Consider the following 14,727-nt stretch of genomic DNA (forward strand, 5'->3'; position numbering starts at 1 on the left):
GCCAAACTGTATCCAGCTTTATTAAAGATACTTTTCATTAACAATTATGGTATTTCAGGCAGGACATGGGCAGACAGACAATTGTTAACAGTATATGACAACTTTCCAACTCCCTTCTTCAATGGACTACCAAAATCAGAAAGCCACTATAAAACCCAATGAAGTCTTCATTTGATGCTCTCAACAGGGAAAGTTTAGAGTGAGGGCTGACATTTCACATTTAGCATGTTAACAACTCTTCACAAGCTGACCCTGACTTTCAAAAAGTCACTGAGACGGCATCCCTGCAAAGTCCAGATTGCCTGACATACTGGTAACCAATTTTTCTGGGTCAGATCCCAACAGGTCTCTGGGTTTACGGGAGTCAACTCTATGCTAAAGGCAGAGAAAGAGAAGAGGACATGAGGACGTAAAAACAAATTTTATTTTTTCCACACAAGGCATTTGTGCCAAGGTGGCTAATGTGTGTCAACCTCAGGGAATCCCTCTTCCTGGGAACCAAGAGAAAGTCTCTCAAAACTAGAAGGGAGTTTTCTTCCATCATCAATCCAGCTTCAGAGAAATTCTATTAGTGACATTTGCCCCTTCCCCATAAAACAGCAATGAAGTGTTCTGTGTGCTAACAACATAGCTTAAAAAAAAAAAGTAAAACAAAATTTTGCCTTTTTATAAAACTTGATAAAGAATAATATCTCAAACTGTACAGTCGCCAGAAGTACACTGTTATCAAAAATGCACACACTTCACTTGGCACCTCTAGCACCTTCAGCTTTCTGTGCCTGGTCTGTTTTGGCATCTCCATTTTCTGCAGGGTTATTCCCATCCTTGCCAGCATCAGCTTTCCCCTTTTCCCCTTGGGTACCTTCTCTCCCTTCTTTGCAGGGGCCTTTTTAGGCTTAGGCTCTGGCTTTGGAGGAGCAGGTTTAGCGGATAACCTTGCAGATCTCCTCTGTGGTTCTTCCTTCGCCTTGGCTTTATTTCCCTTAGCATCCCCTTGAGCCTTTCTCTTGGGCATGGTGGTGACGGCGGTGGGACGCAGGTGCTAAACGCGAGGATGCAGCGGTGCGTGAGCTTTGGTGGATCCGGGGATCGTTCTCGCCTCTTCTTCACACTGCTCCCCTTCCATCTTCTTTTGATGCTTCCTGCATCATTTAATATTTTCCCCATAGAATCCTCCACTATTGCAACTCCAGGCTTGACTTTTTTCTTCAGTTCTTTCAGCTTGAGAAACGCTGAGCGTGTTCTTCCCTTTTGGTTTTCTATCTCCAGCTCTTTGCACATGTCATTATAATACTTTACTTTGTCTTCTCGAGCCGCCCTTTGAAATCTTCTGCTTCAGTTCTTTTACTTCATCAATTCTTCGTTTTGCTTTAACTGCTCGACGTTCGAGAGCAAGTTTCAGAGTTTCCTCTGACATCCATCTTGGTCTTTTCTTTCCTGTCTTTTCAATAACCTCTTGCTTTCTGCATGTATGATGTCCTTGATGTCATTCCAGAACTTGTCTGGTCTTTGGTCAATGCATCAAATCTACTCTTGAGATGGTCTCTAAATTCTGGTGGGATATACTCGAGGTCTTACTTTGGCTCTCGTGGACTTGTTCTGATTTTCTTCAGTTTCAACTTGAACTTGCATATGAGGAACTTATGGTCTGATCCTCAGCTTTTCCATCATCTCTTTCCAAAGATGTAATTGATTTGATTCCTGTGTATTCCATCTGGTGAGGCCCAGGTCCTGTTTATGTTGGTGAAAAAAGGTATTTGCAATGAAGAAGTCGTTGGCCTTGCAAAATTCTATCATTTGATCTCCAGCATCGTTTCTATCACCAAGGCCATATTTTCCAACTACCGATCCTCTTCTTTGTTTTCAACTTTCACATGCCAATCGCTGGTAATTATCAATGCATCCTGATTGCATGTTTGATCAATTTCAGACTGCAGCAGCTGATAAAAATCTTCAATTTTTTCATCTTTGGCCTTGCTGGTTGGTGTGTAAATTTGAATAACAGTCCTATTAGCTGGCCTTCCTTGTAGGCATATGGATGTTATCCTATCACTGACAGCGTTGTACTTCAGGATAGATCTTGAAATGTTCTTTTTGACGATGAATGCAACACCATTCCTCTTCAAGCTGTCATTCCCAGCAAAGCAGACCATATGGTTGTCCGATTTAAAGTGGCCAATACCAGTCCATTTCAGCTCACTAATGCCTAAGATATCGATGTTTATGCATCCCATTTCACTTTTGACGATTTCCAATTCTCCTAGGTTCATACTTCACATTCCAGGTTCCGATTACTAATGGAAGTTTGCAGCTGTTTCTTCTCATTCTGAGTTGCGCCACATCAGCAAATGAGGGTCCCGAAAGCTTGACTCCATCCACGTTATTAAGGTCGACTCTACTCGAGGAGGCAGCTCTTCCTCAGTTGTCTTCTGAGTGCCTTCCAACCTGGGGGGCTCATCTTCCAGCACTATAACAGACAATGTTGCGTTGCTATTCATAAGGTTTTCACTGGCTAATTCTTTTCAGAAGTAGACTGCTGGGTCCTTTTTCCTAGTCTGTCTTAGTGTATAAGCTCAGCTGAAACCTGTCCCCCATGGGTGATGCTGCTGGTATCTGAATACTAGTGGCATAGCTTCCAGCATCACAGCCACACGCAAGCCCCCACAGTATGACAAACCGACAAACGTGGGGGAGAAGGAACCATACACATACACACAAAAAACACAAAGAGGAAATAAGGAAAAATTCCACTTTTTTCCTTAGTTTTTCTATATTTTTCCACCAAACTCAGTAATGATTATTAGCCATCCCCCTTACCCCTGATGAGAGCAAGCTTACCAAGGCAGGATCATCGTGCTTGTAAAGTGTAACTGCAGGAACAGCTGGCAAACCTAGCCATGGGCCAGGAGTTAACGTCATGCTGTCACATTTGGTTGCAGCCTACCAAAAGGAGAACAATGCTTTGTTAAATCAGGAGAGAGAATACGCTAAAAATCAACACCCTCTTCCCTTCATAAAAGTAGCAAAAAGCTATCAGGAACTGCGTGACTCTGAATTCCTGCCTGCAGATACCAGCATTTAGTAAATCAACAACTTACCAGCACCGATGAGGATACATAACCTAGAGCCAATGTTGCCAGATTCACACTGAAAGAAAAAACGCCAGTTTAATTATTTACTGTTGCTTATTCATGAAGTATTTAATTAACTAAAAAAAAAAAAAGGCCGTGCTGTTACAAGCTGACATTTAAATGTCTTTCAGTTGTGTTATTAGCTTTTATACTGGCAACAGAAAATGTGGTTTATACCAATTTCAGGAAAACCCTGAAAATTCATTTTAATCCAAATGTATTTTAGAGATGTCTACCACTACTTATTTCATATAATGAGTGTGCCATTTTACAAGATTTCACAGCTTTTTTTCATATATTCTTTTCCAGAAAAATAAAATAAAAATGGGTGTTACCTAGTTATGATGTGGTTTATATGGGGCTATGGGCTACCCTGCATCCTCTTCCCCACTTCTTCTCTTAACAGTGCCAACCACCTTCTGGGAAACCATCCCAGTCTCCTCTATCAGATCATGAGATCTGGCTAGAGGAGACATCACCACCTATTCCAGAGGTGGGCAAATAACCCAAACTACTCAAGTATCACATTTCCCTGGCCATGGTGACTGTTTAGTATGAGACTTGTGCTAGGACTTCTGGCCCACTGAACATGAATCTGAGAGAAGACTGGAGCTGCTGCTACTTTGTACCACAACAGGAAAGCCTACCTATAAGTAGAGCCAATATAGAGGAAACTGAGCTGAGCCAAGTGATGGGGATGGAGAGAGAGAAACAGAAACAGAGACTGAATCCTGGTTGATACTCTGCCTATAGACAGATCCAACACCGGTCTTTTTAGTTATGTGAGCCCATAAAGTCTCCTTTTGCTTAAGCCAATTTGGGTTATTTTGTTATTTGCAACCAAAAGAGCCCTTAATGATAAATGTTACCACAAAATGAGAGCCTGGATGCCCATCCTCCACGAGAACCGTGTGCATACTCAACATAGAGCCAATCTTACCATCTACTTACCCTTCCACGTGAAGCCACATGCCATATTGTTCACAGAGTTCTTTCAAACGCCCAATCTTATCTGTGTGCCCTACTGCTGCAGTTCCTAGGAGAAAGCAAAGAAACAAAATAGACATGTCAGGATAAAAGCTTCTTTATGCATCATTTCCCTATGAAGAAATAACTTATTATATCCCCAGTTTATTGAAATTTTCTTTTTGGATTAATTTAAAATCAACTGTTACAAGTTGATCATGAAAGTATGTATCCTATGTTATATATCAAGCTTGTTATCTGTGTTATTTAAATCCTCTACTTAAATACACTCAAGTACATCAAATACACTTATTTTCTATCTACTTGATCTATTGATTGAGATATATTCAAGTCTCCCACCAAGACTGTGGATCTGTCAATTTATGCTTACACTTTAGCAGTTTTTTTTTCTCTAGACATTTCAAAATTATGTTCACATTCCTAACTATTGTGTCTCACAGTGTATTATACCTTTCATTAATACGAAGTCTATTCTATCTCATGCTAATATTGCTATAGTGCTTTCTGTTAGCATTTATCCGAGATATCCTTTTCCATCCTTTTGTTTTTCTTGTCATTTTCTGGGTTATTTTGATTTAGGTGCATCCGTCATGAAGAGTACATAGATGATTTGTTTTTGTTTTTTTTTTAACCCAAACTGAGAGATTCTTCCTTTTAATATAGGTCAAGCATTCTGAAGCCAGTTTAAAAATATTAACTTTTCAAGCCACTCCTTGCTAATTTGTTTACAGATTTTGCTGGGCAGACCTTCAAACATGGAGCGTAAGTATACTGTGCAGTTACGTATGCTTTTAAGTGTCCTAAATTTTCAATTAGCAGAATTCCAACTACTGAGATTTCAAACTGCCTCAACAAATACGACTAAAGCAAAGAGTTCTACCGTGAGGGCTTATGCCATCAAAGGGTGAAAACTTTTCGTCCCTCACACATATGTCAAATTAAAAAAGAAAAATTCTCAACTGACATACTTGGTTTAGTTGAAGCAAGATCATATACGAAAGTGTGGGTTGTCTCACATGACCCCTCCATCAAAATGCAAAGCCCAGGGCTGTGTTTTAGTGACTGCAGCACTCAGCTTCCCTTTCATGGTTTTCAGCAATGTCTGCTGACCAACCCCTGGGATGGGTACTACAGTGACTGAGACGCCACACACTGGTAAGTCAGTCACATGCAAATCACGGCCTCTCCAGTCTATCAAGTCATCGAATGTGGGTGAAATTACGTTTCTTTTTAAACATACAATATGGTACGTCAGGCAGGAGGAGGTGGTGGTTTTCCTGCTAGCAATAAGATGGATATTTGGGTGGGCGGTTTTTTTTTTTTAAATAATAATATTTATTCAGGTATAATTTACATACAGTAAGATTCACTCATTAAGTTTATCATTTGACATATATATGCAGTTAGTTACATAACCACCAACACAATCAAGACGTAAACTATTTCCAACACCCCTCATACCCCGTTGCAGTCACTCCCTCCCCATTCCTCACTGGCCTTAGGCAATGCTGATCTGTTTTCTGTCACTATGGTTCTGCCTTTCCTAGAATTTCATACAAATGAAATCATACGGTATGTAATCTTTTGTGTCTGGTTTTTTCACATAGCAAAATGCTTTTGAAATTCATCCATGTTGGTGTATGTATCAGTAGCTCTTTCCATTTATTGCTGAGTAGTATTCCATTGTATAGATGCACCACAATGTTTATCCAGCTACCAGATGAAGAGTTCCTGTGTTGTTTCCGGTTACGAACATTTGCATGCAAGTCTTCGTGTGGATGTATGTTCTCATTTCTCCTTGATAAATAACTGGAAGTGGAACTGATAGGTCATGTTAAGTGTACTTAACTTTGTAAGAAACTGCGAAACGGTTTTCCTGAGTGGCTACAACATTCTGCATTCCCACCAGCAATGTACAAGAGTTCCAACTGCTCTGTATTCTTGCCAGCATTTGCCACTGTATTTTTTTATTTTCTCCACTCATGTGTAGTAGACTCTCATTGTGGTTTTACTTTGCATTTCTCTAGTGGGCTAATGATGCTAAGCATCTTTTCAATGCATATGTTTTCTTTGGTAAAATGTCTGTTCAAATATTTTAAAAATTGTGTATTTTGTCTCCGTATTACTGACTTGTAGAGCTCTTTACGTATTCTGGATACAACCCCTTTGTCAGATACATGTTTTGCAACTATTTTTCTCCCAGTCTGTACCTCTCCTTTTAATTTTCTTAAAAGGATCTTGTGAAGAACAAAAGCTTTTAATTTTTGATGCTGTCCAATTGATTGTTCATACCTTTTGTGTCTGAAGAAATCTCCATCTAACCCAAAGTCACAAAGATCTTCTGTTTTCTTCTCAAAGTTTTTATAGTTTTAGCTCTTATATTTAAGTCTATGATGCATTTTGAATTAATTCTGGTATACAGAGTAATGTAGGGGTTGAGCTTCAATTTCTTTCTGTATGGCTATCTAATTGTGGCAAGACTACAGGTGGAAAGACTACCCTTTCTGCACTGAATTACCTTGGCATCTTAGTAAAAAATATCAAGTAACATATGGGTCTTTTTCTAAACTCTATTATCTTTGATTAATTTCAAACAGTCTTTTTTTCCCCAAAGTAATTTTTTTTTTATTGTACTTTAGATGAAGGTTTATAGAACAAACTAGCTTCCGATTAAAGAGTCAGTACACATATTATTTCATGACGTTGGTTAACAACCCCACGTCAACACTCTCCCTTCTTGACCTTGGGTTCCCCCTTACCAGGTTTCCCGTCCCCTCCTGCCCTCTAGTCCTCGCCCCCGGGCTGGTGTGCTCCTTTAGTTTCGTTTTGTTTTATGAGCCTGTCTAATCTTTGGCTGAAGGGTGAGCCTCAGGATTGACTTCATCACTGAGCTAAAACGGAGTGCAGGCGCCATACTCTTGGAGTTTCTCCAGCCTATGTCAGGCCAGCAAGTCTGGTCTTTTTTTGCTGAGTTAGAATTTTGCTCTACATTTTTCTCCAGCTCTGTCCGGGACCCTCTATTGTGATCCCTGTCAGAGCAGTCAGTGGTGGTAGCCAAGCACCATCTATCTAGCTGTACTGGACTCAGTCTGGTGGAGGCCACAGTAGATGTGGTCCATTAGTCCCTTGGACTAATCTGCCCCTTGTATGTTGCTCCTAAAGGGATTAGACTGCTCACAGGCTTTTTTTTTTTTTTTAACTTATTATTTTTATTATTTTTTAAAATTTTTATTAAGCTTCAAGTGAACATTTACCATTCCAATCAGCCTGTCACATGTAGGTTTACATACATCTTACTCCCTTCTCCCACTTGCTCTCCCCCTATTGAGTCAGCCCTTACAGTCTCTCGTTTCGTGCCAATTTTGCCATCTTCCCTCTCTCTCTATCTTCCCATCCCCCCTCCAGTCAAGAGTGCCTACACACTCTCCCGTGTCCACCTGATTTAATTAGCTCACTCTTCATCAGCATCTCTCTCCCCTCCACTGACCAGTCCTTTTCATGCCTGATGAGTTGTCTTCGGGGATGGTTCCTGTCCTGTGCCATCAGAAGGTCTGGGGAGCATTGCCTCTGGGATTCCTCTAGTCGCAGTCATACCGTTAAGTATGGTCTTTTTATGAGAATTTGGGGTCTGTATCCCATTGGTCTCCTGCTCCCTCAGGAGTTGTCTGTTGTGCTCCCTGACAGGACAGACATCGATTGTGGCTGGGCACCAACTAGTTCTTCTGGTCTCAGGATAATGTAGGTCTCTGGTTCATGTGGCCCTTTCTGTCTCTTGGGTTCTTAGTTGTTGTGTGACCTTGGTGTTCTTCCTTTGCCTTTGCTCCAGGTGGGTTGAGACCAATTAATGTATTTTAGATGGCCTCTTGTTGGCATTTAGGACCCCAGGCGCCACAATTCAAAGTGGGATGCAGAGTGTTTTCATAATAGAATTGTTTTGCCCATTGACTTAGAAGTCCCCTCAAACCAAGTTCCCCAGACCCCAGCCCCTGCTTCGCTGACCTTTGAAGCTTTCATTTTATCCCGGAAACCTCTTTACTTTTAATCCAGTCCAATTAGGCTGACCTTCCTTGTTTTGAGTGTTGTCTTTCCCTTCACCCAAAGCAGTTCTTATCTACAGATTGATCAATAAAAAGCCCTCTCCCTCCCTCCCTCCCTCCCCTTGTAACCACATAAGTATGTGTTCTTCTCCGTTTTTTCTATTTCTCAAGATCTTATAATAGTGGTCTTATACAATATTTGTCCTTTTGCAACTGACTCATTTCGTTCAGCATAATGCCTTCCAGATTCCTCCATGTTATGAAATGTTTCAGAGATTCGTCACTGTTCTTTATCGATGCGCAGTATTCCATTGTGTGAATATACCACAATTTATTTACCCATTCGTCCGTTGATGGACATCTTGGTTGCTTCCAGCTTTTTGCTATTGTAAACAGAGCTGCAATAAACATGGGTGTGCATATATCTGTTTGTGTGAAGGCTCTTGTATCTTTAGGGTATATTCCGAGGAGTGGGATTTCTGGGTTATATGGTAGTTCTATTTCTAACTGTTTAAGATAACGCCAGATGGATTTCCAAAGTGGTTGTACCATTTTACAATCCCACCAGCAGTGTATGAGAGTTCCAATCTCTCCGCAGCCTCTCCAACACTTATTATTTTGTGTTTTTTGAATTAATGCCAGTCTAGTTGGTGTGAGATGGAATCTCATCGTAGTTTTAATTTGCATTTCTCTAATGGCTAATGATCGGGAGCATTTTCTCATGTATCTGTTGGCTGCCTGAATATCTTCTTTAGTGAAATGTGTGTTCATATCCTTTGCCCACTTCTTGATTGGGTTGTTTGTCTTTTTGTGGTTGAGTTTTGACAGAATCATGTAGATTTTAGAGATCAGGCGCTGGTTTGAGATGTCATAGCTGAATATTCTTTCCCAGTCTGTAGGCGGTCTTTTTACTCTTTTGGTGAAGTCTTTTTAGATGAGCATAGGTGTTTGATTTTTAGGAGCTCCCAGTTATCTGGTTTCTCTTCATCATTTTGGGTAATGTTTTGTATTCTGTTTATGCCTTGTATTAGGGCTCCTAGGGTTGTCCCTATTTTTTCTTCCATGATCTTTATCGTTTTAGTCTTTATGTTTAGGTCTTTGATCCACTTGGAGTTAGTTTTTGTGCATGGTGTGAGGTATGGGTCCTGTTTCATTCTTTTGCAAATGGATATCCAGGTATGCCAGCACCATTTGTTAAAAAGACTATTATTTCCCCAATTGACTGACACAGGTCCTTTGTCAAATATGAGCTGCTCATACGTGCTCACAGGCTTTTAAGACCCCATGTGCTACCCACCAAAGTAGATTGTAAAACATTTTCTTTATAAACTATGTTATGCCAATTGAGCTAGATGTTCCCCAAGACCACGGTCCCCATAGCCCTCAGCCCAGGAACTCAGTCCTCAGGCAGTTTGGATGTGTCTATGGAGCTTTCAGGACCTTGCCTTGTACAAGTTGTGCTGGCTTCCCTAGTACCGGGTACTGTCTTACCCTTCACCAAAGTTAGCACTTATCTATTGTCTATTTAGTGTTTTCCCATCCTCACCCTCCCTTCCCTCGTAACCATCAAAGATTGTTTCTTTTTGTGTGTAAACCTTTTCATGAGTTTTTACAGTAGTGGTCTCACAGAGTATTTGTCCTTTTGTGATTGACTTATTTCACTCAGCATAATGTCCTCCAGATTCATCCATACTATGAGATGCTTCGCAGATCCATCATTGTTCTTTACCATTGCATAATACTTCATTGTGTATTTACCATAGTTTATCCATTCATCTGTGGATGGGATCTAGGTTGTTTCCATCTTTTTGCTATCGTGAACAACATTGCAATGAACATGGGTGTGCATATGTCTATTTGTGTGACGACTCTTATTTCTCTAGGATATATTCCTAAGAGTGGGATTGCTGGATCATATGGTATTTCTATCTCTAGCTTTCTAAGGAAGCACCATATCATTTTCCAATATGGTTGTGTCATTTTGCATTCCTACCAGCAGAATTTCATACTGTCTTGATTATTTGTAGCTTCACAGTTGAGTCTTCAAATCGAGTAGTGTAAGTCTTCCAATTTCGTTTCAAAATTATTTTGGGTCTTCTATATCCTTTGTATTTCCATGTAAATTTCAGAATCAACATCAATTTCTACAAAAAAGTCTGCTGACATTTTGATAGGGACTAGTTGAATCTATGTATAAGTTTGGGGTGAACTGACTTGACAATATTGAGTCTCCCAATCCATGTACATGATGTATTTTTCCATTTATGAGTCTTCTTGAATTTCTCTCAGCCACATTTTATGGTATTCAGTATACAGATCTTACATATATTTTGTTAAATTTCTCCAACAAATTTTTCATGTTTTTGACACTATTATAATTTTTTTTTTTACATTGACCACATATTGTGCAACTCTGCTAGGCTGACTTATTAGTTCTAGTAGCTTTTCTTTAGTTTTCTTAGGGCTTTCTATATATGTAATCATATCTGTGCAAAGATGCAAACTATCTTTATCCGTTTATCTGCGAAAAAGGATAGTTTTATTTTTTCCTTTCTAATCTGTACATTGTTTACTTATTTTCTTGCCTTATTGCAATAATTAGGGCCTCAAGTACAATGTTGAACACGGTATGGTAAGTGAAGCCATAAGCAGTAGTTGACCTGCTGTCTACAATGTGAATATTTAAGCGTGACATTTTAAAATTCAATTTAGAAAGAAGAAAAGAAGTACACAAAGCAGATGAGAAGCATTTACAACTTAAATTAAAAATTACACAATACACATACAAAATTAACTCCAAAACAAATCAACAACTAAAGGGAATTAATGAGCCAGCTTTAATATCATAATTCTCACCACAAAGTCGATACAGACTACCTTAACCATCTGGCACACAAATGTTTCTTAGGAGTTAGTCTTTTTTAGACTAAGTACCTGGCTTCCCTCTTTTATATCTTTCTTAGTTATCCAGTGCTGCTATAACAGAAATACCACAAGTAGATGGCTTTAACAAACAGAAATTAATTTTCTCACAGTTTAGGAGTCTAGAAGTCTGAATTCAGGGTGCTGACTCTCGGAGAAAGCTTTCTTTCTCTGTCAGCTCTGGGGTGAGGCCCTTGTCTCTTCAGCTTGTTTCTTGGTTCCCTGGAGATCTCCAAGCCATCGATGCCAGGATGCCATGGCTGGGCATCAATCTTCCCCCATCTCTGCTTCTCTCCCTTGCTTGTTTAATCTCTTATATCTCAAAGAGATTGATTTAAGACACATCCCATACTAATCCATTCCCAAATGAGATTATAACCATAGGCACAGAGGTTAGGATTTACAACACATATTTTGGGGGGATGCAATTCAATTTATAACGATATCCAAAATGCAAGATTTGGATTCATGATACCTACCAGCATTTGCAACAAGCAACAGGGGCAGTCTTCCTTGTTCTATGTCATCTTTAATCATTTTCTCCAGGAAGGCAACATCCTGGGACCAAAAGAAAAACCACAAAAACATGAGGTGACCAGCATAAAAGCTAGTATAACGGAAAATTGTGACTTCCAAAAGAAGCAGATGACTCTCAAAATTAATCCCTCAAATCAAGTCTTATGCTTGGCAATTTTTCTCTTATCCCAAATCATAGATGAGAAAATCAAAGTTTTCCTTGAAGACTAATTAGAAAAATTGGTTAAGCCAGATTAAAGTTAAAAACTACATGTAGAAAACAAAAAAACTACATATACAAGAGCGAAAGTTCTCTAATTTTAAACATTTATATTTAAAGAAAATGTTTGCTCAAAAGACAGCCAAGAATGTATCTCTAATATTCTCACTGATGAACCTGAATCAGAAAGTAAAATTACCTTGAAAAAAGAAATGCAGAACCCTAAAATCTATTCCTTTTGCTTCTGGCTAAGGTATGGAGAGGTTTATCACTCACAAGTCTTAAAAACAGCAGAGCTCATTCCCAAGATTACAATGAAGACCCTCATTTTCAAAATCTGTTCATTTGAAAGTCCAGGCAAAAATTGCACCCATTTAAAAGTATGAGCTTTAGAAAGAAAATCTGGTGCTTAATTTGACTGCCATATTTCTATTCAAAATAGGAGATAGAGTAATTAAAAGTCTCTCTAAGAGCCAGGTGCTCCTGACCTATATATGCCAGCCAACCTTCATAGGCTTTTAAACACAGAAGCACATATTACTCAATGCAAAGACCTAAGCAATAAATATATAAGGTTAATATTTATCTGGAGACCAGCAAGCAGAACTTCAGTTAAAAGGAAGACAGTGTTTAAAACACAATTCTATACTATTTTACAAGCCAAAAGGCTAACTCACCATCTGATGCTGAGATCCAAACATAGTGTTACAGGGCACACGACACAAGCAGGGGAAAGGCAAGCTAAGCTGCAAGAACAAACACACAATTGTTCAAGAAGGATCTTTGCCACTATTCACTTATGCCCGTAAAAGATTGTGGCCTGAGACAAGTCATAACTATTCTCTAAAAAAAAATCTCTCTCCTTAGAAGCTCTTAACATTATAAATAGCTGTTAAAATGCACTGATAAAGTTTTTTGTTTTTTTTTTTAATAAGGTGAATTCTCAAGAGCTGATATGTCTTATACGGGGATACAACGTAAAATTTTCTAAATTAGTCAAGTAACTATCTTTGGTATATTCTAGAATATACCAAAAAACAAAAATACCTCGCCCAAAAGAGAAACAATTGGCCTTGAACATTTTCTGAGATAGTTTAGGATTCTTCTTCCAATCAACAGTGGTAAACAACCCCAACTAAGGGGACTGAAAGAGCTTCATCTTATTTATGAGTCCACCCATCCCTAAAAAGCAATAAATATGGACTAGCAGATATATAATTAAGAAAAGTGAAATTGAATGGAGGGGATTACCATTAAATTAATTTCATAGTCTTCATTTTTAGCCTCCAAATGTTTGAGTAGTTTATAATTTTAGGAATTTTAAATACTTGCAGCATATTATTCTACATAACTAAGACCTGGTAGCATTTAAAGACCAAAAATTAAATGAGCACTTTATTCACACTTTTTCCCCCTTAAGAGTTTTTTTTTTTTTATATTAGGAAAATGATACCTCAGGTAAAAAAAAAAAAAAAAATCAAGCAATACAGAAATTAAAAGCTAAAACGTTCCACTACCACAAGCAACCAATCCCCCAATGTTAGCGGTTTAGTATACAACCTTCCAGATATTTTCTAGCTATAAATATGTCTTTATAAAAAAAAAAAAATTTTTTTTTTTTATAAAGACATATTTATAGACATACATATTTTGCTAGGTATAAAAAATACATGTATATAAGCATGTAGGTAATTTTTAAAACATGAATGTGATGTTACAGATACTTCTGCCATCTGCCTTTCTCACTTAACAGAATACTCTCACGCACACTGAAAACTGGACTGCTGTCCCAAGACAGCCTTGGGTCCACAAGAGCTTGGTTTGCAGCAGGTACTCAATAATGTGTTTCATGTTTCTATAGGAGTATTATATAAAACTCCCCATTTGTAAACCCTCAAGAACAGGACACAATTTCTTGCCACCTGTGATCACAGCTCAGAATCAATTTAAGTCCCTGAGTCTCCCCATACAACCTCCCAAGGCTCCTCCACCATTACAAAAGGTGAACCGAACCCTCCACCCCTATGGGTTTTGCCTTAAAATATTCTTACCCAAGAGGCTTAATAATTTCTTATCTCAAGGTAGCTCCTCAGTTGGGCTGTCTGCACCATAAACTTTAAAAATGCTAACAATCTGTGATACAGTAGTTCTAAATTACTCTGAAAATCTACTCTAAGAATATAAATATAAACAACATTTAATGAAGGAAGATGTTCTTAACAGGACTACACAAATGGTAATACCCGAAAATGAAGAAAAGAAAGCAAAACAGTGGAAACACTCTAATTGTCCAAAGGGGAAACAGTTAACGAAATTACTTTACAATCACTTGAAGGACTATTATGAGATACTAAAATAAACTTGACTTTGAAGAATTGCTATAACATGATATGCTCCTACTAGGAAGAGTAAGTGAAAAAAGTCAGATAGGACCATGTATGAAGAAGTGTACACCCTTTGATTAAAGTCTGGAAAGAAATAAAGTAAAAAGTTGACTATGGTTGCCTTCGGGCAATGTAAAAGTATCTTTCACACATTCTTTATTTCTAAATTCATTATCGTACGTTTACATATTTTGTAATGATAAAACAAGAGTAAAAGCCATCTTTCTTTTCATTCAAAAATAACAGCAGCTAGAGAAATGGGCTACACTCTTTAAAAAAGTTTCAGGACAGAATACATCATTTTTTTTTTTTTTTAAATATCCACTTTACACACATTACCTGATTACAAAGGTACTGGCCCAGGCCAGGTCTAGCAGCAGCACTAAGATATATAACAGGTTTTTTGTTATATAACACATTGAATCCATCCACTACGAAGTCTTCATATCGAGAATGAATGGCAAGCCTACAGATCTTTGCAAGTCCCTCTCTTTCATCTTCGTGGAAATAAGCACAGCCATTTTCATACC

The 14,727-nt window shown here is 38.5% G+C and overlaps 1 protein-coding gene and 1 pseudogene across 5 annotated transcripts in view; both read right to left on the reverse strand.

Moving 5' to 3' along the window:
* Positions 1 to 14,727, reverse strand: part of PDXDC1 (pyridoxal dependent decarboxylase domain containing 1) — a 62,817-nt gene that overhangs the window by 26,661 nt on the left and 21,429 nt on the right. For all 5 annotated transcript variants that reach the window (XM_064295622.1, XM_064295624.1, XM_064295626.1 and 2 more), the window contains 6 exons: positions 14,537 to 14,726; positions 12,491 to 12,559; positions 11,557 to 11,635; positions 4,083 to 4,167; positions 3,099 to 3,147; positions 2,839 to 2,940 (listed from right to left, as the gene is read on the reverse strand). In XM_064295622.1, coding sequence (XP_064151692.1) covers positions 2,839 to 2,940; positions 3,099 to 3,147; positions 4,083 to 4,167; positions 11,557 to 11,635; positions 12,491 to 12,559; positions 14,537 to 14,726 — 574 coding nt within the window. The remainder of the gene's footprint in view (positions 1 to 2,838; positions 2,941 to 3,098; positions 3,148 to 4,082; positions 4,168 to 11,556; positions 11,636 to 12,490; positions 12,560 to 14,536; position 14,727) is intronic.
* On the reverse strand, positions 641 to 1,129 carry LOC111748521 (non-histone chromosomal protein HMG-17-like; annotated as a pseudogene).

The sequence above is a fragment of the Loxodonta africana genome, chromosome 12 (genome assembly GCF_030014295.1).
Source record: "Loxodonta africana isolate mLoxAfr1 chromosome 12, mLoxAfr1.hap2, whole genome shotgun sequence".
In the NCBI taxonomy this organism is placed as follows: Eukaryota; Metazoa; Chordata; class Mammalia; order Proboscidea; family Elephantidae; genus Loxodonta; species Loxodonta africana.